At 50.1% G+C, this 27,708-nt stretch overlaps 2 protein-coding genes across 5 annotated transcripts in view; one reads left to right on the top strand and one right to left on the bottom strand.

The window, feature by feature from the left end:
- The window catches only part of LOC137413067 (protein farnesyltransferase subunit beta-like), a 456,508-nt gene that overhangs the window by 157,265 nt on the left and 271,535 nt on the right, over positions 1-27,708 (bottom strand). The window lies entirely within an intron of this gene.
- On the top strand, positions 3,699-11,017 carry LOC144894277 (eukaryotic translation initiation factor 4 gamma 1-like). Of its 4 annotated transcripts, XR_013624961.1 has the most exons (4): positions 3,699-3,923; positions 4,063-4,209; positions 5,454-5,552; positions 10,688-11,017. XR_013624961.1 is itself a non-coding variant. In XM_078786673.1 (3 exons), exons 1-3 carry the CDS (start codon positions 3,795-3,797, stop codon positions 10,772-10,774), a joined length of 315 nt encoding a protein of 104 aa, XP_078642799.1. In that variant the 5' UTR covers positions 3,740-3,794; the 3' UTR covers positions 10,775-11,016. The 4 variants fall into 4 exon arrangements, 1 of the variants encoding a protein (XP_078642799.1); XM_078786673.1 differs by lacking the exon at positions 4,063-4,209 and having other exon boundaries at positions 3,740-3,923; positions 10,688-11,016; XR_013624960.1 differs by lacking the exon at positions 3,699-3,923 and having other exon boundaries at positions 3,975-4,209; positions 10,688-11,010.

The following is a 27,708-nucleotide window of genomic DNA, read 5'->3' as shown; positions in this document are numbered from 1 at the left end:
ACGCAATGTGTTCTATTGCACAGGTCGAGTTGCTTTCACGATTGGACGTGAAGGATGAACAAGTCAATCAGTTCACAGTGAAAAACAAGATCCTTTCAGACGATCTCGAAAAAGTTTCGATCAAGTTGCCAAAAGTACAACTTCAGCTCCAGAAACAACAGCAATGGAATGAGGAAGAACAACAAAAGAACGTTGAGAGCTTCCAACAAGTAAGGAACCGTTATCAAGCATGTGGGACTACAGATGCCAAGATGATGAACATCATGTTCACCTACACGTGTTCTGATGAGATTGAACACCTCACAGGGGTCGTGCTGCTAATGAGACATTTACAAATGCAAGACCGTTGTTTGGAATTTGTGAAATTCCATGTGAACCTTCCACCTTTAACCAGAGTTGATTCTAGTTTAGAGGGACACCTCCATAATGTATTGATGTTTTTTGATTGATGATGGGAAGGAGTGCGTAATGGTGAGCTGTGTGGTCTTGAATTTTCTTTCAAACCCGTCACTGGGTTTCTTTCTGGTTATGTAGAATAGAAAACAAGAAACTTAGTCGATGACACTGTAGCGGCTGCCGCTGAGTTTTCACAATCGCCTTGCACCTATCAAGGACGCGGAGCGATCACCATGCCGGGCTCGTCCAGGACGCCCGGGCAGGCCCGCGCTCAACTTGCCAGGCCTCAGTCGGGACGCCCGGGCATGCCCGGGCATGCCTGGGCAGGCTCGCCCTCAACTTGCCAGGCCGCAGCCAGGACGCTGGGCCACGCCCCCTGGCGCCGGGCCTGGGCAAACCCCCTGGCGGAATAGATATATATTGCTGACTGATAAACGGTTTTTCAGAGTGCCTGAGTGTTTGATTTCATTAAAGCAACTCAGATGAATTCTAGCTTTTTGTCGCGTCCATTCTTCCGATCGACGTGGGAGCCCCGGCTCCTTCATTGGTGACCTATCGACATGGACACGGCAGTCGCCCTTAAACTGCCTACCTTCTGGGAGGCTCACGCGGCGGTTTGGTTCGCACAGGCGGAGTCCCTGTTCGCCCTGCGAGGCATCACGGCCGACGACACCCGCTTCCACCATGTGGTAGCTGCGCTCGGGTCGGTTACCGCGGCCCGCGCCCTGAGCCTCCTCGAAAGCCCGCCAGCCGCTGACAAATACGGCGCGATTAAGAAGCTGCTCCTCGATGCTTTCGCCCTCCCATCGGCGGAACGCGCACGGCGCCTGCTCGATCTGCCTGAGCTCGGCGACACGCGCCCTTCCGAGCGCATGGACTACATGCTTTCACTGCTCGGCGAGCACTCTCCGGCATTCCTGTTCCGGGAGCTGTTCTTCCGTCAGCTGCCTAACCCGGTACGCCTCGCCCTGGCAAGCACGACGATCACAGATCCCCGGGCCCTTGCCAGAGAAGCCGACAAGATCTCCGCCGCAGGACAGCGCATCGTAGCGGCGACATGGGACCCACCGCCGTCCGACGCAACACCCAGGGCGCCCGAGCACCCGGCACGGTCGACGGCCGAACTGCCGACGCCATTGGCGGCCGCTCTACCGAGCCGACCACCTCCGGCACGACGACCGAGGCCTCCACCTGACCAAGCGTGGTGTTACTATCATGCCAGGTTCGGACAGAAGGCCCGGACATGCCGACCCCCGTGCACCTTCGGCAGGCTGGGAAACGGCCGGGCCGGCGTTCATTACCAGCCATGAGCGCCGGCCACACGGGCAACTTACTGTTCATCATGGATAAAGCGTCCGGACGGCGCTTCCTGTGCGACACCGGCGCCCAACTGAGCGTCATACCCGCCTCTGACCAGGACAGGCAATCCGCGGTTTGCGGCCCCTCCATAGTTGCGGCCAACGGATCGACTATCCGCACCTTCGGCCCGCGCAACGTCACCCTCTGCTTCGGCAGCCAACGCTTTGCTTGGACGTTTGTAACCGCCAACGTGCCCGTGGCTCTGCTAGGCGCCGACTTCCTCTGCGCACACGGACTGCTGGTGGACGTCCAACGGCGTCGTTTAATCAACGCTGAAACCTTCAGCTCCCTGGTATGCACATTGAGCAGCTCCGCGCCGACCGAGCTGGCATGCGCCGTCCCGGCGGCGAACGAGTTTGCTCGCCTGCTCACGGAGTTCCCGGCCCTCACGCGGCCGACGTTTTCGGCCGTCGCAGTACGGCATGGGATCGAGCACCACATACCAACCACGGGCCCGCCGGTCTACGCCAGGGCCCGCCGCCTCGACCCAACCAAGCTCCACCGTACTACGGCCTACCACCCCCAAGCAAACGGGTTGTGCGAGCGATTCCACCGCTCCATGAAGGCCGCGCTCATGGCCGGCCTTCAAGACGTCGGGTGGGCCGACCGGCTGCCGTGGGTCCTTTTGGGCCTTCGCACGGCCCCCAAGGAGGACCTCCAGGCATCCACCGCCGAGCTTGTCTATGGCCAGGTGCTACGCGTCCCGGGCGAATTTGTGCCCGACGCTACCAGTCCCTGGTCCGCAGCTCACCAGCGCTCGGACCTCCAGGAGGCCGCCCGACGGTTTGCCCCCGTGCCAACATCCCACCACGGTGACCCCCAGTCCTACGTCCCCCCAGCACTCCGCACAGCGGAGTATGTTTTTGTGCGTCAAGACGCACATCGGTGGCCACTCCAGCCGCCGTACGACGGGCCCTTCCGGGTGCTGCGACGGGACGACAAGTCGTTCGTCATCGACATCGGCGGCAGGTCGGACCGGATTGCTGTGGACCGCCTCAAGCCGGCGCACGTGGACGTCGACCACCCACCACGGGTGGCCCTTCCGCCGCGGCGAGGCCGTCCCCCGTCCACGGTGCCCCCCACTCGACCGCCCACCACCTCACCGGACCCCCTCCCACGACCCGCCAGGGGTCGCTTCGGCCGGGTCATCAGGACCCCCCTCAAATTGACCCTGCCGGTGCAAGTCGATTCTGGGGGGACGTGTGTAGCGGCTGCCGCTGAGTTTTCACAATCGCCTTGCACCTATCAAGGACGCGGAGCGATCACCATGCCGGGCTCGTCCAGGACGCCCGGGCAGGCCCGCGCTCAACTTGCCAGGCCTCAGTCGGGACGCCCGGGCATGCCCGGGCAGCCTCGCCCTCAACTTGCCAGGCCGCAGCCAGGACGCTGGGCCACGCCCCCTGGCGCCGGGCCTGGGCAAACCCCCTGGCGGAATAGATATATATTGCTGACTGATAAACGGTTTTTCAGAGTGCCTGAGTGTTTGATTTCATTAAAGCAACTCAGATGAATTCTAGCTTTTTGTCGCGTCCATTCTTCCGATCGACGTGGGAGCCCCGGCTCCTTCAACACTGTCATGTTTCTACCTCACAGGTTGATGCACTTTCACAACGATTGGACGTGAAGGATGAACAAGGTAATGAGTTCACAGTGAAAAACAAGATCGTTTCAGACGAACTCGAAAAAGTTTCCATCAAGTTGCCAAAAGTACAACTTCAGCTCCAGAAACAACGACAATGGAATGAGGAAGAACAACAGAAGAACGTTGAGAGCTTCCAACAAGTAAGGAACCGTTATCAAGCATGTGGGACTACAGATGTCAATGGGGTGAACATCATGTTCACCTCCACATGATTTAATGAGTTTTAACACCTTGCAGGGGTCGTGCTCCTTGTGAGACATTTACAAATGGAAGACTATTCATTGGAATGTAGAACAGAAAACAGAAACATTCCTGTCAGTGACACTGTCATGTTTCTGCTGCACAGGTCGAGCTGCTATCTCAGCAGGTGAAATCAACGGATAATCAATTGGATGAGATGACTTCACGGATTGAAGCACTTTTGATGGATCGCTCACACCTGGAGAGCAAATGTTCTGAATTGGAACAGCAGCTCCAGGAACAGCGCAAGAAGCAGGAGCAGCAGGATGTTGAGTACCGTCAACAAGTAAGCAACCGTTATCGAACAATGTGGGACTTGCTCCACACTGTCTGACCTTTGACCACAGAATAACAGATACTAAAGAGCATAAGATAATGTTTCCCTCGATGTGCGATGATTGCTGATGTGTTTTAATCACTTGCAGGTGACGCAGCTCAAGACGGATTTTCAAAGTAAAGATAACTGCTGGGATGAAGTTGAAATTTGAAGAGGATTTACATATCATCGAACTGAATTGAACCACCAACTATTTTGAGATCAGCGTAGGCCAAAAGGTCAACATAGGCCAAAGGTCAACCACTTTTTTCAAATTTCTAAAATCCTCACTTTTCATCCGATTGACTTGGAATATGAATGTGATTTTAATATCGGATCACTGAATTCAACCACCAACTATTTTTGAGATCAGCATAGGCCAAAAGGTCAACATAGGCCAAAGGTCAACAAAAATTTCAAATTTCTAAAATCCTCAACTTTAATCCTATTGACTTGAAATTTGAATAGGATTTTCATTTCAGCCAACTGAAATCAACCACCAACTAATTTTGAGATCAGCATAGCCCAAAAGGTCAACATAGGCCAACGGTCAACAACAATTTCAAATTTCTAAAATCCTCAATTTTCATCCGATTGACATGAAATTTGAATAGGATTTTCACATCAGCTAACTGAATTCAACCACCAACTCTTTTTGAGATCAACATCGACCAAATGTCAACATAGGCCAAAAGGTCAACAAAGGCCCGAATTTCTAAAATTGTCAATTTTCATCCGATTAACTTAAACTTTGAAGACGATTTGAATATCAGGTCACTGAATTCAACCACGAATTATTTTTGAGGTCAAAAGGATGCTCTACCGAGTGCCATTCTACTTTGTTCTGTTTTGTCAAGTGTCGCTCAATGAGTGATTTTTCATTTGTTTGTTTGTTTGTTTGTGAACAAAATATCTCAAAAAGTTGTGGATGGATTCGGACAAAATTTGGCAGGGATGCAGCATATGTCACAAGGACGAAATGATTAGATTTTGGTGAAGATCCGGATTCGGATCCGGCTACTGGAATTTTAAAGTTATTCTTCACCATTCGTATTTTGGGCCAAAAACGATACATTGCGGAATATCTCAAAACGTTATGGATGGATTTGGACGAAACTTGGTGGACCGGTTGGGTCTGACAAGTACAAATAGATTAGATTTTGGTGAAGATCTGAATATGGATTCCGATATGAGAATTATATATATATTTAAGTGATTCTTCACCATTGGGAGATGGGGCCAAAAACGATACATTGCGGGATATCTAAAAAAGTGATGGATGGATTTGGACGAAACTTGGTGGACCGGTTGGGTGTCCGACAAGGAAGAATCGATTTAATTTTGGTGAAGATCTGAATATGGATTCCGATATGAGAATTATTTAATTTCTTTAGTGATTCTTCACCATTGAGTGATGTGGCCAACCAGGCCGAGGTATGCTCTCTACTGAATGCCGTTCTAGTTTTACTGACTGAGAAACATATTTTTGTGTTTCGACAGATGAATGGTTATTTCACATTTCTGGAGAAATTATTGAAGGAGTGGAAAATATCGACACGCATCCATTTAATGCTCCAGGATCTGATAGATCTTCGCATCGTAAGTAATTTTCATCTTACTCAGGTGTGCCAATTCACAATTTATACCTGTCTCAAAGTTCAAACCACCAACCAACGTTCCGGTTCCTTGAGCTCGGTCGTGCTGATCTTTGGACTCCTCCGGTATCCTCAGAGTTCTCGCGATCGCTTTGTCGATTTTTCTGCTGTTTATTTTGCTGTTTATGTGTTTACTGTGAGCTTGGAGGATTAGTCGGATTTTTCGTGCCGTGTTTTTTGAGGCCTACCCGGTTCCCTCATTAGTCGTTGTGTGTCCAAGATCGTCCTTTCTCTGCACTACCTTTTATTTTCACCTTTTCCTTCTCCCAACTTTTTACAGCACGTGTTGTCTCGCCCCTCCCATCCTCCCATCCTCCATCTTTTCCTCTCTTTTCTGGACGATGTCACCTTTCTATCCCCATTCTTTTTGTGAAGTGTATCACCAAACTCTTTCACGATCGCTTTCAACCTTTCTCTTTTTTACTCAAATCTGTTTTCACTTAACATTGAAAGGAAAAAGGAATCACTCCTCCCGTACTAAGCAAGTGCTTATATATACCTCCTCCTTCCTTCTTCCGTGTTGTTTAATCCCTTTTATTGCAATTCACTCTTCTTCCTTTTTCAAAGGCTGTTTTCAAATCCCCCTTTCAATCATTCCATTTCAAAAAATAAATCTCTTACATTTCTTCCCTTCTCCAATCTCTAAACTCACCTTTATATCACCCCTCCTTTAACGTTTTCAAATGTATCTCTGACTTGAAAATCTCAACAACCCCAGTTTGCATTGGATGAATGTGGGAGGAGGCAGATTTGTGGGTGAGTTAAGAGGAAACTTTGGAGGAGGATTGGAGGAGTGAGAGGGGAGATTTGAAGGGAAGGGGGAGGGGTGAGGGTGGAGTTTTTAAGGGGAGGTGTTAAGGGGGGGTTGAAGGGGGAGGGGGAGGGGTGAGTGTGGAGTTTTTAAGGGGAAGGGGGAGGGGTGACGGTGGAGTTTTTAAGGGGGCGTTTAAGGGGAAGGGGGAGGGGTGAGGGGCGAAATGAAGGGGAGGAGTGAGGAGGGTTTTGAAAGGGAGAGGTAGGGGTGAGATAGTGATGGAATGGGGATAGGAGGGAGTGGAGGGAGGGGACATGGAGTGGGATGCTGGTAAGAGATAGGGTTCGTAGGACAGGAGGGAACAGACAGGGAAGGGGTTGACACTGAAGATGTACAAAAGGAGCAATTAATGAAATACAACCATCTCCCTTCCAAATCATTCCTCCACCTCCGATCCTCTACTTCCCTCTGCCCCACCTCATATTATTCATCACTGTGCCTCATCACATCACCACCTTGCCTTTGGTCCTCCTCATCCTGCCCTTTCTTCCAGCTCTCTTCCTCACTCCACCACATCCCCATGAGTACCTCTGTCTACGGCTTCCCCTCCACTTCCACCTCTTGTTTATGTGTGTTGTACCGTCCAACAAACAGTGATGACTCCATTTACATCTCGCTGTCCGCCAACATGGACCAACTTCTATCCACTCATCCCAACTCTCTTTTCATCATACTGTCGTGACCAAAAATATTGGTACCCTTGCACTTTTTTCAAATAATGTCTCAAACCACCTAACTTGTGAAATTCCAATACATCTCGTCCAGGAAATTGTTGAAATTAAAAAATCTTTTGGTATCTACATACAGTATGTATTTCTTTGGTTTACAATGGAACAAAACAAAAACAAAAGCTGAAAAAATTACGAAATCTTAGCTTATCCCACAGAAATCCTAAAATGGCCCAGACAATATTATTGGCACCTTTTAGAGGTTGTTAGAAATAATTATATTTCAAATAGGTGATTCTCCTTTACTTTGGAATTGAACTCACCGATGGTATTAATTATTCCTTTAAAAAAGTAACTGAACTCACCTGCAATACAAGAATCACTCATTAAACTAGTTTGAATAGAGAAAAGGAGTCATTCTGCTGTTTTGTGTCACTGTGTGTACCGCGATGAGCATGGAGAAAAGAAATAATACCAGAGAATTGTCTGAGGAGGTCAGACACAAGATTGTAGCAAAGCATGGACAATCTCAAGGCTACAAGTCCATCGCCAGAGACCTTGATGTTAATGTGTCCACCATACGCAATGTTATCAGGAAGTTTAAGGCCCATGGCATTGTAGCCAACCTCGCTGGACGTGGCCACAAGAGAAACTTTGATCGAAGATTGCAGCGAAGGATTGTTCGAATGATGGAGAAAGCACCTCGATCAACTGTCAAACAGATTCAAGCTGACCTTCAGACACAAGTTACGATAGTTTCAACTCGCACCATCCGTCGCCAACTCAATGAAAGGGGGTTCTATGGTCGGAGACCCAGGAGGACCCCACTGCTGAGAGAGAGACAAGAAAGCCCGACTGAAGTTTGCCAAAACACACTTGAACAAGTCAAAAAAATCCTTCTGGGATAATGTCCTGTGCACAGATGAGACCAAATTAGAACTTTTTGGGAAAGCCAAAATTTTACAGAATATATATATTTTTTTCATTTTATTTTTTTCATTTTTACATTTTTACAAGTTTTCATTTCATTTTTACACAAAATTTTCCATTTGTTTACAGAAAACAAAATGAAGCCTTCAAAGAAAAAAACACCTTCCCTGCAGTCAAACATCACTGAACCTCTATGTTTGACTGTAGGAATGAATGACATGAATGAATGAGCGTTGTTTTTTTTTTGTTTTTTTATAAATGGCCTTGACAAAACGATCATACATTCATTCCTACAGTCAAACAGAGAAGAGGTTCAGTGATGTTTTGGGGTTGCTCTGCTGCCTCTGGCACTGGGTGCCTTGAGTGTGTGCATGGTATGGTGAAAATCAAGGATGTCCACAGAACAAACTCCAACGTGAGCTTTTATTCACTCGAATACAACACATCTGGAGGGAAGCATATAAGGCACAAATAAGTAAACATTCCCAGACAACCTTCATTAATGCTGAGGCAATGCAGAGACAATAATAATAATAATAATAATAAAGGAGTCTTATATAGCCCCATCAAGCAGAGTAAACTACCCTCATGGCGCTTTACATTATCATGCGAACGCACACACACCGCACACACACACACACACAAACATACACACACACAGACACACCTTCACTCTTGCCCTATTCCTCTCCCTCCCCATTCAAAACCCACAGATGTGTGCACTCCCCTTCCTCCTCTCCCCCCTCCCCCGCACATGCACACAGACATACTCTCGATCTCTGTCCCACCTCAAACCAAAGGGAAAACAGGACTTAGACTTTGAAAGACTCGTGAAACAGATAGGTTTTGAGGGAGGTTTTAAAGGCAGGAAGAGAGTCAACATGTCGAACAGAGGAAGGCAAGTCATTCCAGAGCAGAGGTGCAGCAAAGGAAAAGGGTTTCTCGCCAAACGACTTGTTGCTGGTGCGCGGCGGCTCTAAGGTCATAGAGTCGTCGCTTGAACGAAGCCGTCGCCGAGGTACATAGAGAGTGAGCAAATCGGAGAGATAGTGAGGTCCCGCTCCACACAATGATTTATAACATAGTGTGCAAATTTTGTATTGCACACGAGCAGAGACAGGCAGCCAGTGTAAAGATTCAAGGAGCGGAGTAACATGGTCAGACTTCTTCGCCTTACAGACAAGACGAGCGGCAGAGTTTTGAACCTTTTGTATCTTATCCAAGAGAAACTGAGGGCAGCCAGCATACAAAGAATTGCAATAGTCTAGCCTTGAGAGGACAAGGGCACAGACCAGAGTTAGAGCAGCTTGAGGAGTAAGAAAGTGGCGAATGGATGCGATCTTTCGCAGCTGAAAGTATGCTGATTTGCAAGTTTCAAGTACTTGCTTGGAAAATGTCATGTTACAGTCGAAAACCACACCAAGGTTCTTGGCCGACGAAACAAAGTTTACATCGGTTCCACCAACATGAACAGTGGTAGGAAGTGAACATTGTAGAGGACATCTGTGCGATCTTACAATCATAGACTCTGTTTTAGCATCGTTTAGCTGAAGTTTGTTTTGGGTCATCCACGCCTTCACGTCGGGTACATAGGCATGTCATTAGCGTCCTTACCAACTTGGAGACCAACAACAGCAGAAATAAAATCCCTCCTCGCTTACAGGTAGTTTAAGGCGTCTCCAAGATGCGCGGTCGATTCAGGCACTGCATCATCAGTAATGTATTCAGGGAGGAGGGCACTGCTCGGAAATGCAACCCACAATTTCATATCACATGGCATCATGAAATCAGGAGATTACCAAGGCATTTTGGAGCGCAATGTTCAACCCAGTGTCAGAAAGCTGGGTCTCCGTCGAAGGTAATGGGTCTTGCAGCAGGACAATGACCCCAAACACACTTCAAAAATCACCCAGGAAAGGTTCAAGACAAAACGCTGGACTGTTCTGAAGTGGCCATCAATGAGTCCAGATCGAAATCCCATTGAACACCTGTGGGAGATCTGCAAACACCAGTTGGGAGAAGGCACCCTTCAAATCTGGGAGAACTGGAGCAGTTGGCACAATAAGAGTGGGCCAAACTGCCAGTAGGGAGGTGGAGGAAGCTCATTCATGGCTATCGGAAGCGCTTGACTACAGTTATTTTGTCCAAAGGCTGTGCTAACAAATATTAAGTCGAGGGTGTTAATAATTTTGTCAATACCATTTCTTTTTATTTTATGATTTAAAAGGATATATTAAGGATATAATAAATTCATTAAAAGGATATATCCCACTCCTCCCTTCAAGTCTTCAAAACACCTGCTCACCACCATCTCTCATCTTCCCCCATCCAAAACCTTGATCTTTTCTACCCCGTCAAAATACTCCAAATCCACCTGAGTCAAATTCCGTGTTCCTTCCTAAAAGTCCTCGTAGTATCCATCTTGTTTATCCCGTGTACCTCAGCCCAGCCCTCTCCCTTCCACAGATCTCCTGATGTCCCTATTTCCCTGCTGTTGTTGTGCTTCCCCCTCTCTCCCCCACTTGTCTCCTGCTCCCTTTATCATGTTCCATGTGTTAGCCCTTATACGAGCCACGCACGACATTGTATGCAAAAAAACAACAACAAAGAAACAAACAAGAAAAACATCTGCATCGATAACTGCGTGTTTGCTCTTCCCTTTCTCAGCATAAATGGATTCCACATCAAGAGGTAGAGCGACCAAAGTACCTTCGGATGATACGTGAGGAAGCTTGTGCAGAACAACAGCGATGAAGATCACACCATAACATGAAGTTACCACCTGCTGTTATTTTATTCTCCAAAATATTCCCATTTGCCAACGATGTGTGAAGATCAACAAACATTATCACTCATGGGGTCACCCGTGGAAATCCCACGGGCATGGACGTGTGTGACATTTCTACATATTGAGTTAGATGCTGCACATGCACATTCAGTTTCACAATACACACACAAACACACACACACATATATATATATATATATATATATATATATATATATATATATATATATATATATAGATACACACACATACACACGTACACACATACACACATGTACACGACAGACATGCATACACATACACACATATATATGCACATATACACACACATGCACACACACACATATATATACACATACACGCACACACACACATATATATATATATACACATACACGCACACACACATATATATATATATACACACACACACACAAATATACACACACACATATATATATATACACACAAACACACACACAAATATACACATATACACACAAATATACACACACACACACACACAAATAAATATATACATACAAACACACACACACACACACACACACACACGTACACACATCTCACATGTCCCACATGTATATATCCCACATCCCACATGTATATATATGTTTAAACTGTACGTGCACTTCCCCCTTGGCCCCGCCCGGCAACGCAGGGTACTTCTGCTGGTAACTAATAAAATAAAAACGAAGAAATATCTCTTGGTGATTTCCTGAAACTCGGTGAAATTCGATGACATTCGCTCAGTGAATTCACTCGGTTTCTCAGTGAAAATTTTCCTTTGGGCGGTGTATAATTGCTCCAAACGAAATATCTTTCAGAAATTTCCCATCTGTTAAATTATTTATTTTACAGATGTGAATGACACGTCCATGCACACATGAAATGGAGTTTGTTTTTGCACACGTGAAATGAACACGTGAACCTTTACTTCCGGATAATAATGTTGAATGAAATGAGAATGAAGAAATATATGTCGGTGTGGTGCTGTGCACACACGACTCGATTGCCAAAAAGGTAGGCCACAACGCGTGGATACAAACGAAAGCACTTTATTACAAGCTCGCTCATCAGCACTGGGCGGGCTCGACCTTCCTGTCACCTTCGGGTGACACCGTCACAATTTCGGTCTTTGAGGCCGGCCGATAGGCACAGTGTGACCGGAAGGGACGAGGTTCTCCTGACCACGTGGCCCTTGACTTGGTTTGTCCGCACAATGTGGGCGCTTTCAGGATGAACTTTAGCCGGGGAGCGTTTGGGCGCCCCAGTCTGATACTGCCGCCCACGCGCAGAACAACTTGTGAGTGCACGTGGGTCCCGGCGGTCCCACTGGCCTAGCGCTACCATGTTTAGACAGCGAAAGTCCGTCCCCGGGCACCACGCCTGGCTCGCTTATTCAGCGAGCATGGCGACGTGGGCACGGCAGGACACCCGCGGAGCCCAGGCGGACCGGGGACGCGCGAGCCTACGCGTTAGCGGGCTACGGCGGAATCAATGGCTTCAGCCACGTCCGGGCCGATATTCGGCCCGGCCGCACCGGGAATGAACTGGTTCGACGCCCGCGCTAGAGAGGTCGCGGGCGACTGAGATGTGTTAACAAATTAATTAATTAATTTGAGATATCCGATTCCTAGTGTTTGGAAATTTGGAAGAGCTTGACCCTAGCCTTTCCCTTCGAGGGCAAGGAGGAACTTAACACTTGACACTTAAGCTTAGTTTGAAGTACACCCTGCCAGCGCCCACGGCAGGACGGCAGGGCAACCAGAAGGGACGAGGTTCTCCTGACCACGTGGCCCTCGATCTGGGAAGCGAGAGGCGTTCCATTAGTGGACGCGCCCCTCACGCCCGACTTTTGGGCGGCCCCGGCAGGCCGTTTGTTTTGACGTTCCGTGACAGGCCCCGCACCCCCACCTCCGGGCCGACCGGGCGACCGGAATGAATCCCGGTGTCCCGATCCGAACCTTCAGAGCGGGCCGGCTGCACTTTCCGTCCCTGCGGTCCCAAATACCGGAACCACCCGCATTCCACTTTATTCGACAAAATGGGGTGCGGCCTACAGCCTTAGAAAACCAACCCTATATAAGTCAATACCTCCAACGAGAGGGTGGTGGGAGGGTGATGGCAGGGTGATGGGAGGGTGATGGCAGGGTGATGGCATTTTATTTTCACCACTTCAAATCGACCGAATTTCACCAAATAAGATACCACACTCGCTGCACTGATGTCATTTTTACGGCAAAAGTGAAAACAGATTTTAATTTGGAAATAAAACGAAAGCGTGCACAATGGAATCATTCATGCCGCGTGACACGGTGACGTCATCGCGTTTCCACCTTAAAAGACTTATTTGATATAAGTTAATCTTTTGATATAAGCCTTAGAAAACCAACCCTATAGAAGTCAAATGGTCCAATAAAGGGTGATGGGAGGGCGATGGGAGGGTGATGGCAGGGTGATGGCAGGGTGATGGCAGGGTGATGGGAGGGTGATGGCAGGGTGCTGGCATTTTATTTTCACCACTTCAAATCGACCGAATTTCACCAAATAAGATACCACACTCGCTGCACTGATGTCATTTTTACGGCAAAAGTGAAAACAGATTTTAATTTGGAAATAAAACGAAAGCGTGCACAATGGAATCATTCCTGCCGCGTGACACGGTGACGTCATCGCGTTTCCACCTTAAAAGACTTATTTGATATAAGTTAATCTTTTGATATAAGCCTTAGAAAACCAACCCTATAGAAGTCAAATGGTCCAATAAAGGGTGATGGGAGGGCGATGGGAGGGTGATGGCAGGGTGATGGGAGGGTGATGGCAGGGTGATGGCAGGGTGATGGGAGGGTGATGGCATTTTATTTTCACCACTTCAAATCGACCGAATTTCACCGGGGAGCGTTTGGGCGCCCCAGTCTGATACTGCCGCCCACGCGCAGAACACCTTGTGAGTGCACGTGGGTCCCGGCGGTCCCACTGGCCTAGCGCTACCATGTTTAGACAGCGAAAGTCCGTCCCCGGGCACCACGCCTGGCTCGCTTATTCAGCGAGCATGGCGACGTGGGCACGGCAGGACACCCGCGGAGCCCAGGGACGCGCGAGCCTACGCGTTAGCGGGCTACGGCGGAATCAATGGCTTCAGCCACGTCCGGGCCGATATTCGGCCCGGCCGCACCGGGAATGAACTGGTTCGACGCCCGCGCTAGAGAGGTCGCGGGCGACTGAGATGTGTTAACAAATTAATTAATTAATTTGAGATGTCCGATTCCTAGTGTTTGGAAATTTGGAAGAGCTTGACCCTAGCCTTTCCCTTGCGAGGGCAAGGAGGAACTTAACACTTGACACTTAAGCTTAGTTTGAAGTACACCCTGCCAGCGCCCACGGCGGGACGGCAGGGCAACCAGAAGGGACGAGGTTCTCCTGACCACGTGGCCCTCGATCTGGGAAGCGAGAGGCGTTCCATTAGTGGACGCGCCCCTCACGCCCGACTTTTGGGCGGCCCCGGCAGGCCGTTTGTTTTGACGTTCCGTGACAGGCCCCGCACCCCCACCTCAGGGCCGACCGGGCGACCGGCATGAATCCCGGTGTCCCGATCCGAACCTTCAGAGCGGGCCGGCTGGGGAGTGCCAAGCACCCCGTACCTGCACTTTCCGTCCCTGCGGTCCCAAATACCGGAACCACCCGAATACCACTTTATTTGACAAAATGAGGTGCGGCCTACAGCCTTAGAAAACCAACCCTAAATAAGTCAATACCTCCAACGAGAGGGTGGTGGGAGGGTGATGGCAGGGTGATGGGAGGGTGATGGCAGGGTGATGGGAGGGAGATGGGAGGGTGATGGGGGAGAGTGATGGGGCAGGGTGATGGGAGGGTGATGGCAGGGTGATGGGAGGGTGATGGCAGGGTGACGGGAGGGTGATGGCCGAGGGTGATGGCAGAGGGTGATGGGGGAGGGTGATGGGAGGGTGATGGCAGGGTGATGGCAGGGTGATGGCAGGGTGATGGGAGGGTGATGGCAGGGTGATGGCAGGGTGATGGCAGGGTGATGGGGCAGGGTGATGGGAGGGTGATTGGAGGGTGATGGGATGAGAGGGAGGAGTTTGTTTTGACGTTCCGTGACAGGCCCCGCACCCCCACCTCCGGGCCGACCGGGCGACCGGAATGAATCCCGGTGTCCCGATCCGAACCTTCAGAGCGGGCCGGCTGGGGAGTGCCAAGCACCCTGTACCTGCACTTTCCGTCCCTGCGGTCCCAAATACCGGAACCACCCGAATACCACTTTATTTGACAAAATGAGGTGCGGCCTACAGCCTTAGAAAACCAACCCTAAATAAGTCAATACCTCCAACGACACAGGTGCGCATTCGTGCCACGTGACGTGGTGACGTCATCGCGCTTTCACCTTAAAAGATTTATTTGATATTTTGATATAAACCTTAGAAAACCAACCCTACAGAAGTCAAATGGTCCAATAAAGGGTGATGGGAGGGTGATGGCAGGGTGATCGGAGGGTGGTGGGAGGGTGATGGCAGGGTGGTGGGAGGGTGATGGCAGGGTGATGGGAGGGTGATGGCAGGGTGATGGGAGGGTGATGGGAGGGTGATGGGAGGGTGATGGCAGGGTGATGGGAGGGTGGTGGGAGGGTGATGGCAGGGTGGTGGGAGGGTGATGGCAGGGTGATGGGAGGGTGATGGCAGGGTGATGGGAGGGTGATGGGAGGGTGATGGGAGGGTGATGGCAGGGTGATGGCAGGGTGATGGCAGGGTGATGGGGGAGGGTGATGGGAGGGTGATGGCAGGGTGATGGGAGGGTGGTGGGAGGGTGATGGGAGGGTGGTGGGAGGGTGATGGGAGGGTGGTGGGAGGGTGATGGCAGGGTGATGGGAGGGTGATGGCAGGGTGATGGGAGGGTGATGGGAGGGTGATGGGAGGGTGATGGGAGGGTGATGGCAGGGTGATGGGAGGGTGATGGCAGGGTGATGGGAGGGTGATGGCAGGGTGATGGGAGGGTGATGGGAGGGTGATGGCAGGGTGATGGGGGAGGGTGATGGGGGAGGGTGATGGGGGAGGGTGATGGGGGAGGGTGATGGGGCAGGGTGATGGGAGGGTGATGGCAGGGTGATGGGGGAGGGTGATGGGGGAGGGTGATGGGGCCTCCCTATAGAAGTCGGTATCTCCAACGACACAGGCGCGCATTCGTGCCGCGTGACGTGGTGACGTCATCACACTTTCCCCTCAAAAGACCCATTTGATATAAGTTAATATTCTGATATAAGCTTTAGAAAACCAACCCTATATAAGTCAATACCTCCAACCCGAATTCAGAGGTTCTAGATAGTAAAGTTGGCACGGGCATCACCGTTGTCACTGTTTCTGGAGACTAAGGATTTTTTTGATAAGGGAAGGACAAGTGAGAGCTCAGTTGGGGAAGGTTCGTCGTTTCTGAAGAAAAGAGGTGCCCCGATGCCCGAGGGAAAAATTTATACACTGCAGCTTGACCCCTATCTACAATGGTGGAGGTCGGTAGACTCTGGGGAATCTGCCCCTGCTGCGGAACTGCAGCACTGCCATCTTCCACCTGGCCCGCACACTGCACTACCGCTGATTCACGACGGTGAGCGCGCGGTGTATGCCCCGAGACGGGATGTCCCCTCTGGAGATGGACAGATGGCTGGGTCCTCCAACGGTGTATGGTACGAAATGGTGCCGCTCGATTGGATCAGCCCAGGAGCTATTGGCCTCTGCACTCTAGGCTTCCGCTCAAGAACAAGGAACGACAACGACGATGACAACGACGGTGGAGAGACCGTCGAGGAGAGAGAAGGGATGGCAGAAGTGGGGGAACCATCATGGTGGGGCCAGGAGATGGAGACGGAGAGGTTTGGCACTGAAGGGGGCACGCCTGGCTTGGGATGTCAGGAGGACCCGAAGACGGCGAGAGGACGAAAGGGCAAAGCCTGGGTGAAAGGGCCACCCGGTCGCAAGCGCTGGGCGGAGGAGGTACCAGGAGGCACTGGCAAATACCTGCAGGCGAGAGGATGGAAGGGTAAAGCCTGGGTGAAAGGGCCATCCGGTCTCAAGCGCCGGGCTGAGGCGGTGCCAGGAAGCACGGGCGAACATCGGCATGCTCTTCGGTTAAGAAAGACGATGGCATGGCCGGCACCCCCTCGAACATCAGAGGGGGGCGTGGTGGCTGATGCGCCGGAATCGAGGACCCTGGAGTCGACCTCTGCAGCAGAAGAGTTGGGACCGGTGGAGCCTGCAACACCTCCAGATCCGAGTGTTAAGGGGAGATTTTATCAGGATATTTTAAAAGGTAGACATTGGACGGAGTGTTCGGAGGCTGAAATTGAGGAATTGGATAAGGCTGCTTTGATATACATAGAAATTGATTTTACCTATCCTTGTGAGCAGTTTGTGTGTCCTTGTGGTGTCACTATAGACGTTCTAGGGGAGATGGAAAGGCACATAAGCTTCGCCCATAGCAATAAGAAGGTTACGTGTCGTTGTACGGTATGCGGTTTTAATGCGAGACGGCAGCCCCGTAATTTGCTGTTGCATATCCCTGAGTGCCCGGGCAGGGTCATCGACCGTTGTGACCCCAGCGCGGCTCCTCCGTCCGTGTCGATATCATCCCCTGTTGCTGTGCTGCCTCCTGCGCTACCCGGCCAACCCATCCGTTCCCAAAACATCCTCATTGTCTACCCTACCGACACCTATGTCTGTATTTGTGGCGCGGGATTCAGCGACCTCACAGAAATGCGTCGTCACATCATTAGGGCGCACCCGCGTAGCCCCCTGCTTTGTCGCTGTTCATCCTGTACATTTGCTTCCCATTCCCTTCATGCGCTGCTGTGCCACATTCCCAAATGTACCAAAGGCGGCCCCTCGGCCAGGGCATCAGCATCAACATCATCGCTCCCGTTCCCGTGTTCCTTGTGCCCCGCTGGCTTCATGACGGCTCGAGGACGCTCCCAGCACGACAGACAAAGGCACCCTGACAAAAGGAATAGGGACAGGATCGCGGGCGCACGTGCCAGGACTGGACGGCCCGGAGTACACGAAGGCAATACCGCTGGAAGGAGAATGGATCAGGGGGGGGGGGGGCACCCGAACAAATTGCCACACTGATTCGGGGGACAAGGACGTATGGGGACAGGCCCGACATCAACAAATTGCTGGCCAGTAAGCTTCCGGGAAAGACGCTAACGCAGATTAGAAACAAACGATCTGACCTGAAGAGAAAGGAGGCAAGACAGACTCTGCAACAGCAAAAACGGGCGCTCGCGGCACACTGGTTTACTTTTATGGAAGAAGCATGTCGAGCTCAAGTTGCCAGGCAACAACTTATCGTTCCCCCGGCTCCAGTGTTTGGGCCCGTTACCTTTACGGTAGGTGTCGCTTCCGAGAGGAGTATGCGGCTGCTGGACGACTTATTGAGGAGATGTAATGCCCGGGGAGGCCGAGGTCTAAGGTCGGCAGGGGTAGGAGCGGGTGTAGGGAGCAGTCAGCGACGGGCCCAGAGTAATAGACGTAGACACAGAGGGGATGGCCTTGGCTTTCATCGGGTGGGGCCCAGAAGGGAAAGCATCAGGACAAGACCAACGGCATCGAGGGCTCGGCAGCATGCAGCACAGTTCAGAAGGTTGGCCGACTTGGCAAAGAAGGACAGGAATAGGCTCGCAGTCGAGGTTCTGGATGGCTCTGTGAATATCGAATGCGAGATCCCTGAGGAAATGGTGCACCAGCGATTCAAGGCCAAATGGGAGGCTGAGGACAAATTTATATCTTTATATGGTTTTGGAACCACGGGTGGGACCAACATCGAGGGATTAGAGGCAGAAATTTCTCCAGAAGAGGTTCAGATGGCCCTGTTGCAATTAGAGACAAATTCTGCAGCGGGCCCAGATGGCATTAAGCCTAGCACCTTGGCCAGGGCAGAAGATCAGTGCCCTTCCTTGAGGGATCTCTTTAACTGCTGGAGGGCGGATGGTGCGGTCCCTCAGCAGATGAAGTCGTGCCGGTCCAAATTAATCCCCAAAACCATGGACCCCGAGCGGCTGCATCACTTGGGCAACTGAAGGCCCCTGACAATTGGGTCAGTGATTAGCAGGACCTTCTCCAGAATTTTGGCTAACAGAATAAGTGAGGCCTGCCAGCTAAATACGGGGCAGCGGGGTTTCATCTAGGCACCAGGCTGTAGCGAGAATATCGGCACGCTAGTCAACATCTTGGGCAAGGCCAGAACTAATAAAAAGGCGGTCGCGGTTGTGCTATTGAATTTCGCCAAAGCTTTTGACACCGTGTCGCACTCCCACATGTATGCCACCCTCCTGTCTAAGGAGGTCCCGGAGCACCTGATTCACCTCATCATGAGCACCCTGATTGGAGGCACCACCACCTTTGGGAGAATTGGGCAGGACAAGCCTAAAATTGGGTTGAAGGTCGGAGTCAAGCAGGGGGATCCATTATCTCCCTTGCTCTTTAATGTGGCTCTCGACCACCTCATTTGTGAATTGGAAAGGGCTGGTGCACCATACTTCTTTAGGGTCTCGGGAGTTGGGAATTCAGACCTCAGAGTGGCGCTGGAATTGACTGCGAAGGAGGCCCGATCGTGTGGACGAATCCGATTCCATCCGAGCAGAGAAACGGAGGACACCGAAGGCAACACGGGTGCTGACGCTGCCGAGAATGACGATGGAACAGAGGGACCCCAGGACGGAGATCCGGCAGGTGCGGAGGCGGCAGAAGCGACAGACGGAAGGAGACAGGAACGAGAGCCGGAGCGGGAATGGGAGAGATGGACGTGCATGGTACAGGTGTGCGGTCTCGCGTATGCTGACGACGTGACCCTTGTCAGTTCCTCCTGGGAGGGTATGCAGCACAATCTGTCGGTGGTCGAACGATTCTGCCAAGGCTCCGGGCTCTCCCTGAACCTGGCCAAGACCAAGGGGTTCTACCTTGACCACACGGCCGAGGGGGCCCCGGTTTACAATAACTGCGCCGAGTGGACGTTCGGGGATGGCAGCATCAGGATGCTACGACCGGACGACAAGTTCGGATACCTGGGCATCACCATCTGCCCGTCCGGCTACGCCTGTCTCGATGACGTTCAGGGCAAGCTCATGCTGTGGCTGGACAGAGTTTGGGGTGCCCAGGTCCGCGCAAGGGTCCGGGTAGCCCTGATTAAAAACCACGTCATTCCCCGGATGTTTCACGAGCTTGTGTGCGGTAAGGCGGCCAAAAACAGGTTGGTCGTGATGGACCGGGCCATTCGGTCGGCGGTGAAGCGAGCCCTCCATCTTCCGCAAATGACACCCACCGGGCTCCTCTATTCCAGATGCAGAGATGGAGGAATCGGTCTCGTGGAGCTCGTGGGTGCCGTTCCAAGGATGGTAGCGGCCCGGGACTGGATGTTGATGCACTCTCGCAACCACGTGACCCGTGCCATCGCGATCGGGTCGCCGGCGGGCGCATCCCTACAGTCCCACTTTACCGAGCTCGGCCTGGAGGTCACCCCCGCTGGGGGCATTGCAACTAGCGGTTGGAGGACGGCTGTCTTTCACAAGTGGTGCGCGCAGCCGGTTTACGGGCTCGGGGTCGCGGCATTCTCTGATGACCCCATCAGCAATGGCTGGCTTTACGGGCTTAGGCTGGGCAGGACCCGCCATACCATCGCGGCCCTGCAACTGCGCTCTAACACATACCCGACCAGGGCGGCGCTGGCCAGGGGTAGGCCTGAGATGGACGTTCAATGTCGAAGATGTGGAGAGGAGGTCGAGACTTTGGTTCACATCTTGTCCTGTTGCCCCGCAATACAGGAAGCGAGAATAAGGAGACACCATAGGCTTTGTGGAATGGTGGAGGGCCTTGCCCGGAATTGTGGATGGACGACCATCAGGGAGCGAACATTCGTCGGAGGCGAGGGGCAGAGTTACAGGCCGGATCTCATCTTGACGAAGAGTGGCTTCCCACCGATCATCTTGGACGTTACGGTGGTGTTCGAGAGAGACACGATAAGCTTGCAGCGCGCCTACAGGGCAAAGATCAAGAAATACAGGATCCTGAAGCAGCTGGTGTGCACTGAGCTTCAGGTTCCTGAGGTGCGGCTCTTTGGTTTCCCGTTAGGGGCGAGAGGGAAATGGTTCCCCAAGAACTCTGACGTGCTCCTGCTCATTGGTGTGCTGAATCCTAAGGCGGTGGCACAGAGATTGGCGCGCGCGGCGCTCCTCTTCTCACTCGACATGATGGTAACGTTCTGACACTGACACCACCCGAAAAGGAGACGGAGACGGAGACGCACCCATCGGATATATGATGTGTGGAGCATGACTGGTGCGGTGTGCCGTGTGCCTTAGGCTGTGCTGTATATAGTATAACATGTACCTTGTGTCTTATGTCATATGACACGTGAATTTTCTCAACTTGTGGTAGGTCGGTTGCACAATAAGAGAGCTGCTTGCTGTGTATATATGTATGTATATAGGTGTATAGAGATGAATATATTTTATATATATATAAGGAATTGGATGGATGGATGCTATTCAAGGATGCTATTCAAGCATCTCAAATGGGTATTGAAAGCCAATGGCTACCCAGACCACCTCTGCCCAAAAAATGAAATGGTATTGGCGGCTCCAAGAATCGAGGACGTGCCACAGGAACCACCTAAGGGCTTCTGCGTGCTACCATTTGTGCCACGGGTATCTCAAAGGATTGGCAGGATTTTGAGACCGGTCGGGGTGAGGGTCAACTACCAACCTATATACACCTTGAGACGTGCACTGACCAAGGTCAAAGACAAAAGACTGAAGAATGATTGCACAGGTGTGGTATACACCATTCCATGTGACTGTGGTGGAGAATACATAGGCGAGACTGGAAGAACCTTAGGCCAGCGCATTAATGAACACCACAAGGCCTTTGAGTGTAATCACCCAGAAAGATCTGCTATCGCCAAGCATGGAATAAGGGCGGGCCATGTTCCTCTATGGGACAATGTGAACGTGCTGGCGGCATCCCCGAACCGGGCCAGGAGGCGAATACTGGAGGCCTGGCACACTGCCCAAACGCGGGCACCATTGACAGAGGAGACTGTGGCGTTACCACAGGCATACGGACCTCTCATGCATAAATACACCAGAGAGACATCGATGCGTGGAGGAGGACAAAGACAAAGTGGGACATAGCCGACACAGGCAACACGGACAACAAAACACAATACACCGCTCAAACACACACAAAACACTTGCAACATAAGCCGAGCATGGGTCCATGGTCACGAGGTCTCGCAACGCAGCTTTGTGATTGGTTGATAGAATAGGCCCACCCCTCCCCCCAGATATATCTGGGAGGAGGTGAACAAGGGAACTTCTCTTGATGAAGGCTAGTGGAGGCTCGGCGCACGCTGGGTTGCTGGCCGAAACGTTGAGTTTTTTAAAGACAAAGCTATAGGTTGGAGAACGGAAAAATGGATATCGTGGATATATATATACAGTGGAACCTTGACTTACGAGTTTAATTCGTTCTGTGACCGAGCTCGTAACTCAATTTGCTCGTTTCTCAAATCAAATTTCCCCATTAAAATGCATTGAAATGCTATTAATCCGTTCCAGCCCGCCAAAAACCACACCAATTTTTTTTTAAATATACAGTATATATAAAAATATCTCGCGCTTTATATTTCACCTGTATGCAGCATACAAGTTGGCAGGATGGCCTGGACTGGAGGTACGCACACTTGACTCTAAACTGTCCAGCCTGGGTTTGAATCCCAGCTATAACCTGTCATGGGTTGAATCACAGGCAGGGTGATTCATCAATGTGTGTACCGCTAAACTGGGCGCCCCGTTTGCGTCCCATTAGTTGTTGGATGTTAAGGATCTCACCGTGTTTTCCACAAAGAGAAGGCGAGAGAGAGATATATATATATATATATATATATATATATATATATATATATATATATATATATATATATATATAGGGCTTGAGATCCCCCTCCCCCTTTTGTGCTTGTTACTGTTTGACCAATTACCAAGTATAACCAATTATATGTTTTGTTTTGATTGATTTCTGTATCCTTTAAATACTTTATTCTTTTCATATCCTTTGGAAACTTGTTTCATCCTTATAAGGAATTACATGCTTTATGAAGCCAGGCCCTGTGATGGCATAATCCTTTACTCTGTGGAAAACCACCTGTTCCCCTCTCCATGGCCTTGGTTGCAACTGTTATCTTTCTAGCCTCTCAGAGAGGCTTTGTCAATTTCCTTCATGCTGACACATTTACGACTGTCCACTCCCTCTGTACTTTCCCAATCAAAGACTTATGTTACATTACTTTGTCTGTTATGCCTTTTTAAAGGATCATATACCTTGTGTGACTTAATGCCTTGTAATGGCATGTTCTCTTTTACTATCGAAATCCAGCTTGTGTCCCCATACTGTGGTCCCAGCTGTAAGCTGCTACACTCCTCCAAAGTTCTCAATATTCTCCTCGTTGACAGCTTTATGGCTGTCCACTCCTTATCTCCCTGTACTTTCCCTTCAAGCCTCAATGATTGTCCCTTCAAGCTTCAATGATTATGTTGTCATGCTGCCTCGTACTATTGGCCATAGACTTATTAGGGCATAACCCTTGCCTGGCCTCGAACTTCCTTAACTAACTGAATAAACAGGAAGGGACTATTGTGGGCCACATGTTCACCCCTTGTCTCCTATCCTGATGTTAAACCACACCTCTATATTTCATATATATAATGAAGCCCTGATCAAACCTTTTTAGAGCATTCAGTTGGAAAGTTGATCTCTGTGAGTCTTCTTCTTCGACTTTTGCTTTCCACAGCCTGTGTATTTACGAATCCAATAAATATATCAGTTGTTCCTCGTCTCAGTCTCAAGTCCTAAGTCTTCAACCCGTCAATTGGTGGCAGCGGTGGGATCAGTCCGTGCAGACCGGGACGCGGGTCCAGGCGAGTGGGTGGACAGGCCAGCTAGCTCAATCCGGGTCAGGTGAGCTTTGGTTTTCTTTTGTTTTCCTTTATAGACTGGGGGCAGTCCAAATTGGAACCCACTCTCTCGCTCGGTGCCGTTTGTTCCATTCCCTGTTTTGAGCCTGATCCAAGAACCAAATTTAAGAACGGACCGCTTGGGTCCCGGAGCAACTGACTGTTTATGGATTCGTCAGGGTAACTTTACGGGACGGGGAGGTTTCCCTCGAGGGCGCCCGAGGGTAAAGGGTAATAGATCTCTGGGTTGTGGAGGTGAGGATAAGGGCGGCGTCCCAATCGAGGCCTACCCAGGAGACAATGAGACATTGGAATCATAAGTAAGGTTAGAAGCGTTATAAGGGCATTGGACATCTGGAAAGTAAGGTACGGTTAGCACCAAAGGGAGGAATGAGGCTAGGTGGCCGTAAACCCGTGTAGGCTTCCCTGAAAATGTCTGCTGATCTTCTTCTGCTCCAATCGGCTCATCTGATCATGTACTTGTTAAAGTGGACATCCCTCTGACCATTCTCAGAGAGCCTCCTCAGCGTCGACGAGTCTGGCATTTCACTCAGGCCAACTGGCACGGTCTTCAAGCAGCCATCAATCATCTGGACTGGTCTCCCATCTCTACCGCCTCTGACATCAACTCATCCTGGGAATTCTTCCAAAGTAAATTGCTCTCTCTCATGCACAGATTTATCCCATATCGTCTTCAGTTGTTATACCCTTCCTCCCGTCCATGGTACACGGAATCTTGTGGTGAGGCTATTGCCCAGAAACAACTTGCTTTAGTCTCCTGGAAAGCAACTCCAACGGAAGGAAATCTCATTTCCTTTCACAAAGCCCGAAGCAAGTGTGTGTCCACCCTCAGGAGAGCCAGGAAACAATATCTCTCCGTTCTCAGGACAGAACTCTCTTATCTGTCTCCCTCTTCCAAATCCTGGTGGCGTCTGGTCAAATCTGTTTCTGGTGTTTGTTCCCCCTCCATCCCCTCCCTCACCTCAAATGGCCACACGGCTGATTCCGCACGTGAAAAAGCTGAATGCCTCAACTCTGTGTTTGCCTCTAAATCTTGTGTCCCAAACCCATCCCTCTCTGTACCCACCGTACCCAGTCGTACCCATCTGCTCCTGGACTCTGTGTCCTTTCCTCCTGACAAGGTGGAAAAGTTTCTGTCAACCCTCGACTCTGATTCTGCAACTGGACCTGACGGCATCAGCCCACGGGTCCAAAAATCCTGTTCTTCCGCTCTTTCACTCCCTCTCTCTGTTCTCTTCACCCTCTCTTTTGCTCAAGGCCATCTGCCATCTGCTTGGAAATCTGCCAACATCACCGCTTTGCACAAAAAGGTGCAAAAACAGATCCTAGCAACTACAGACCAATCAGCCTTCTCCCAATTATCAGCAAAGTCATGGAATCCATCATTGCTTCAGATATGAAATCTTTCCTCTTCTCCAATGGCTTGATCTCTGATCATCAATTTGGTTTCAGACCAGGTCACCCTACTCTGGACATGCTGCCTCTGCTTTCTCAACAATGGATGGAGGTCCTCAACGCCAAACAGGAAATTAGAGCTGTCTCCCTTGACATTTCACGTGCCTTCGATACGGTCTGGCACCCTGCTCTGCTCACCAAACTCTCCTCCTTTGGTATCCATGGAAATCTCCACGCATGGCTGGCGGACTTCCTCTCTGGTCATAGTCAACGTGTGGCCCTGAATGGGTTTATCTCATCTCCTCTTCCTGTTCAGGCTGGAGTTCCCCAAGGTAGTGTTCTGGGCCCTGTGCTTTTTCTGGTCTTCATCAATGATCTCTCTGACTCTCTTGAAAATCCTCTCTATCTCTTTGCTGATGACTCTACTCTCTGTCGCTCCATTCTTCATCCCTCAGATCGGCAGTCTGCAGCCTCCTCACTCTCTGCAGACCTGGACAAAATCACAGACTGGGCATACAAGTGGAACATGTCTTTCAATCCTGACAAATCTCACACTCTTACGATGTCTCTCCGAAAAGACCGACTGGACAACCCTCCTCCCATCCACTTTCTGAATAATCCTCTCCAAGAAGTTCTGTCACTCAAGCTTTTGGGTTTCACTATCTGCCATGATCTTTCCTGGGAAAACCACATTTCAAATCTGGCCTCCAAAGCCAGTTGCCGACTGGGCATCCTCCGTCGTGCGAAGTCCTTCCTTGGCACACCTGAGCTCCTCACCACATACAAGGCTTTCATCCGCAGCTCAATGGAATACTGCTCTCCCCTCTGGGCTGGTGCTCCTGCCTCACACCTTGCTTGTCTTCACGCTGTTGAAAACAAAGCATTCAGAATCATTGGAATCTCCCACGATGAAGCTAACTCCAAGGGCCTCTCACTCACTCACCGCAGGCAGGTTGGTGGTCTTTCTGTCTTCTACCGACTCCTCTCTGGCCTTGCCCCCCCCCCCCCCAGCTCTCTCTGGGCTCTGTCCAGCAAATATTCCTACAGGTCGCACAAGATCTGCCTGCAACCCTCTTATGGTTAAACTGCCAAAATCAAGACTCTCTGCTCACCTTCACTCCTTCATTCCTCTTTTCATCCTGCCTCTGGAACAAACTCCCTCACTCTCCTCAATCCCACTCCACCCTCCAGGTCTTTAAAACAGCTGTTCACCACCATCTCTTATCTTCCCCCATCCAAAACATTGATCTTTTCTATCCCCGCTAATTTCACCCCAATTCCACTTTTTTGAAATACCAACTTCTGTCCTGGAAGTCCTTGGTGTCCTTGTGTTTGATACTTCTGCCACGCCACCCCCCTCCCCCAAGCCCTCTCCCTCCCACACATCTCCCTGCTCTTAAATGTTGTGTGCCCTCAAGTGTTTGTGTGCTTCCCCTTCTCTTGTCTTCCGCTCCCTCTTTTTATATATTTTGTCTGGTTGATTTGTTTGTGAAATAAATGTCAGCTCTTTCACGAGCCTCGATTCAGTATACGAAAAAAAAGAAAAAAAAGAAGCCAGTTTCGATACACCTTGTTGTGAATGTTGATGGTAAAATTATCAATTTAATAAGCTTCTTCTTACACCACAGTGTCAATATTGCTTACACACAACCGACCAGACATACATAAGTCAGGTTTTGTATCCTCGGGTAATGAGATCCGAATCGCTCAAACCAACTCACAGACTTTTTTGTATATGTCCACCAATGGCAGAACTCACGTACATTGACATTTTTCATGTCGTATTCCACAACCCCATAAATGATAGACTTCGTCTGGCAGTCAAAAATATTCCTCCAGTACAGAAGTCTTCTTTCTGAAATGTCCTTGAAGGCTATGGGTGTGCCTCCATTGATTAATAATTCATGATGTAGTACAATTCCAAATTATTATTTATTTTGGTTGATGTAGGTATGTACACAGAGTTCTACAAATAAACAAGAGTGCGCACCTACCACGTGACCCTGTGCCGTTTAGAAGAGTGAGCCGCCATTACAAACGAGGGCAAATCAGCGCTGTTGACGTCAGCCGGCCGCGACATTCAAAACACCACAACGGTTCAGTTTTGTTGATGTTTTACCGCTTGTGATGTACTAAAGCTGCAAGAATATTGCTGCCAAAATGCCACTTTCTGTGCCGTTTGGCGTTAACACAACAGAAGAAAAGTGGGGATGAATATTTCTTACCACAAGTGAGTATTGTACACCGCACCTTTCCTATGCCATCTCCAGGCATTGCAAATCGTCATTGCCGGGCACTGAAGGGGGCTCGGCAGTGACACACGCTGAATGGGAGTACTCAGTTTTCACTCTGGTTGTTTGTTTGTTTTCATTATTAATCATTTATTTATTTTAATTATTAATCATTTATTTATTTTCTTTCTCATTTGGCCAATATCTCAGGCACCTTTTGAGC

The sequence above is a fragment of the Myxine glutinosa genome, chromosome 11 (assembly GCF_964187855.1).
Source record: "Myxine glutinosa chromosome 11, kmMyxGlut1.1, whole genome shotgun sequence".
Classification (NCBI taxonomy): domain Eukaryota; kingdom Metazoa; phylum Chordata; class Myxini; order Myxiniformes; family Myxinidae; genus Myxine; species Myxine glutinosa.
This window is presented reverse-complemented; position numbering and strand designations above follow the sequence as displayed.

Coding starts and splice junctions, on each gene's coding strand:
- LOC144894277 (XM_078786673.1), top strand. CDS start 3,795: ATGACTTCACGGATTGAAGCACTTTTGATGGATCGCTCACACCTGGAG. Junction 3,924..5,453: donor ATGTTGAGTACCGTCAACAA/GTAAGCAACCGT, acceptor GTGTTTCGACAG/ATGAATGGTTATTTCACATT. Junction 5,553..10,687: donor ATCTGATAGATCTTCGCATC/GTAAGTAATTTT, acceptor TCCCTTTCTCAG/CATAAATGGATTCCACATCA.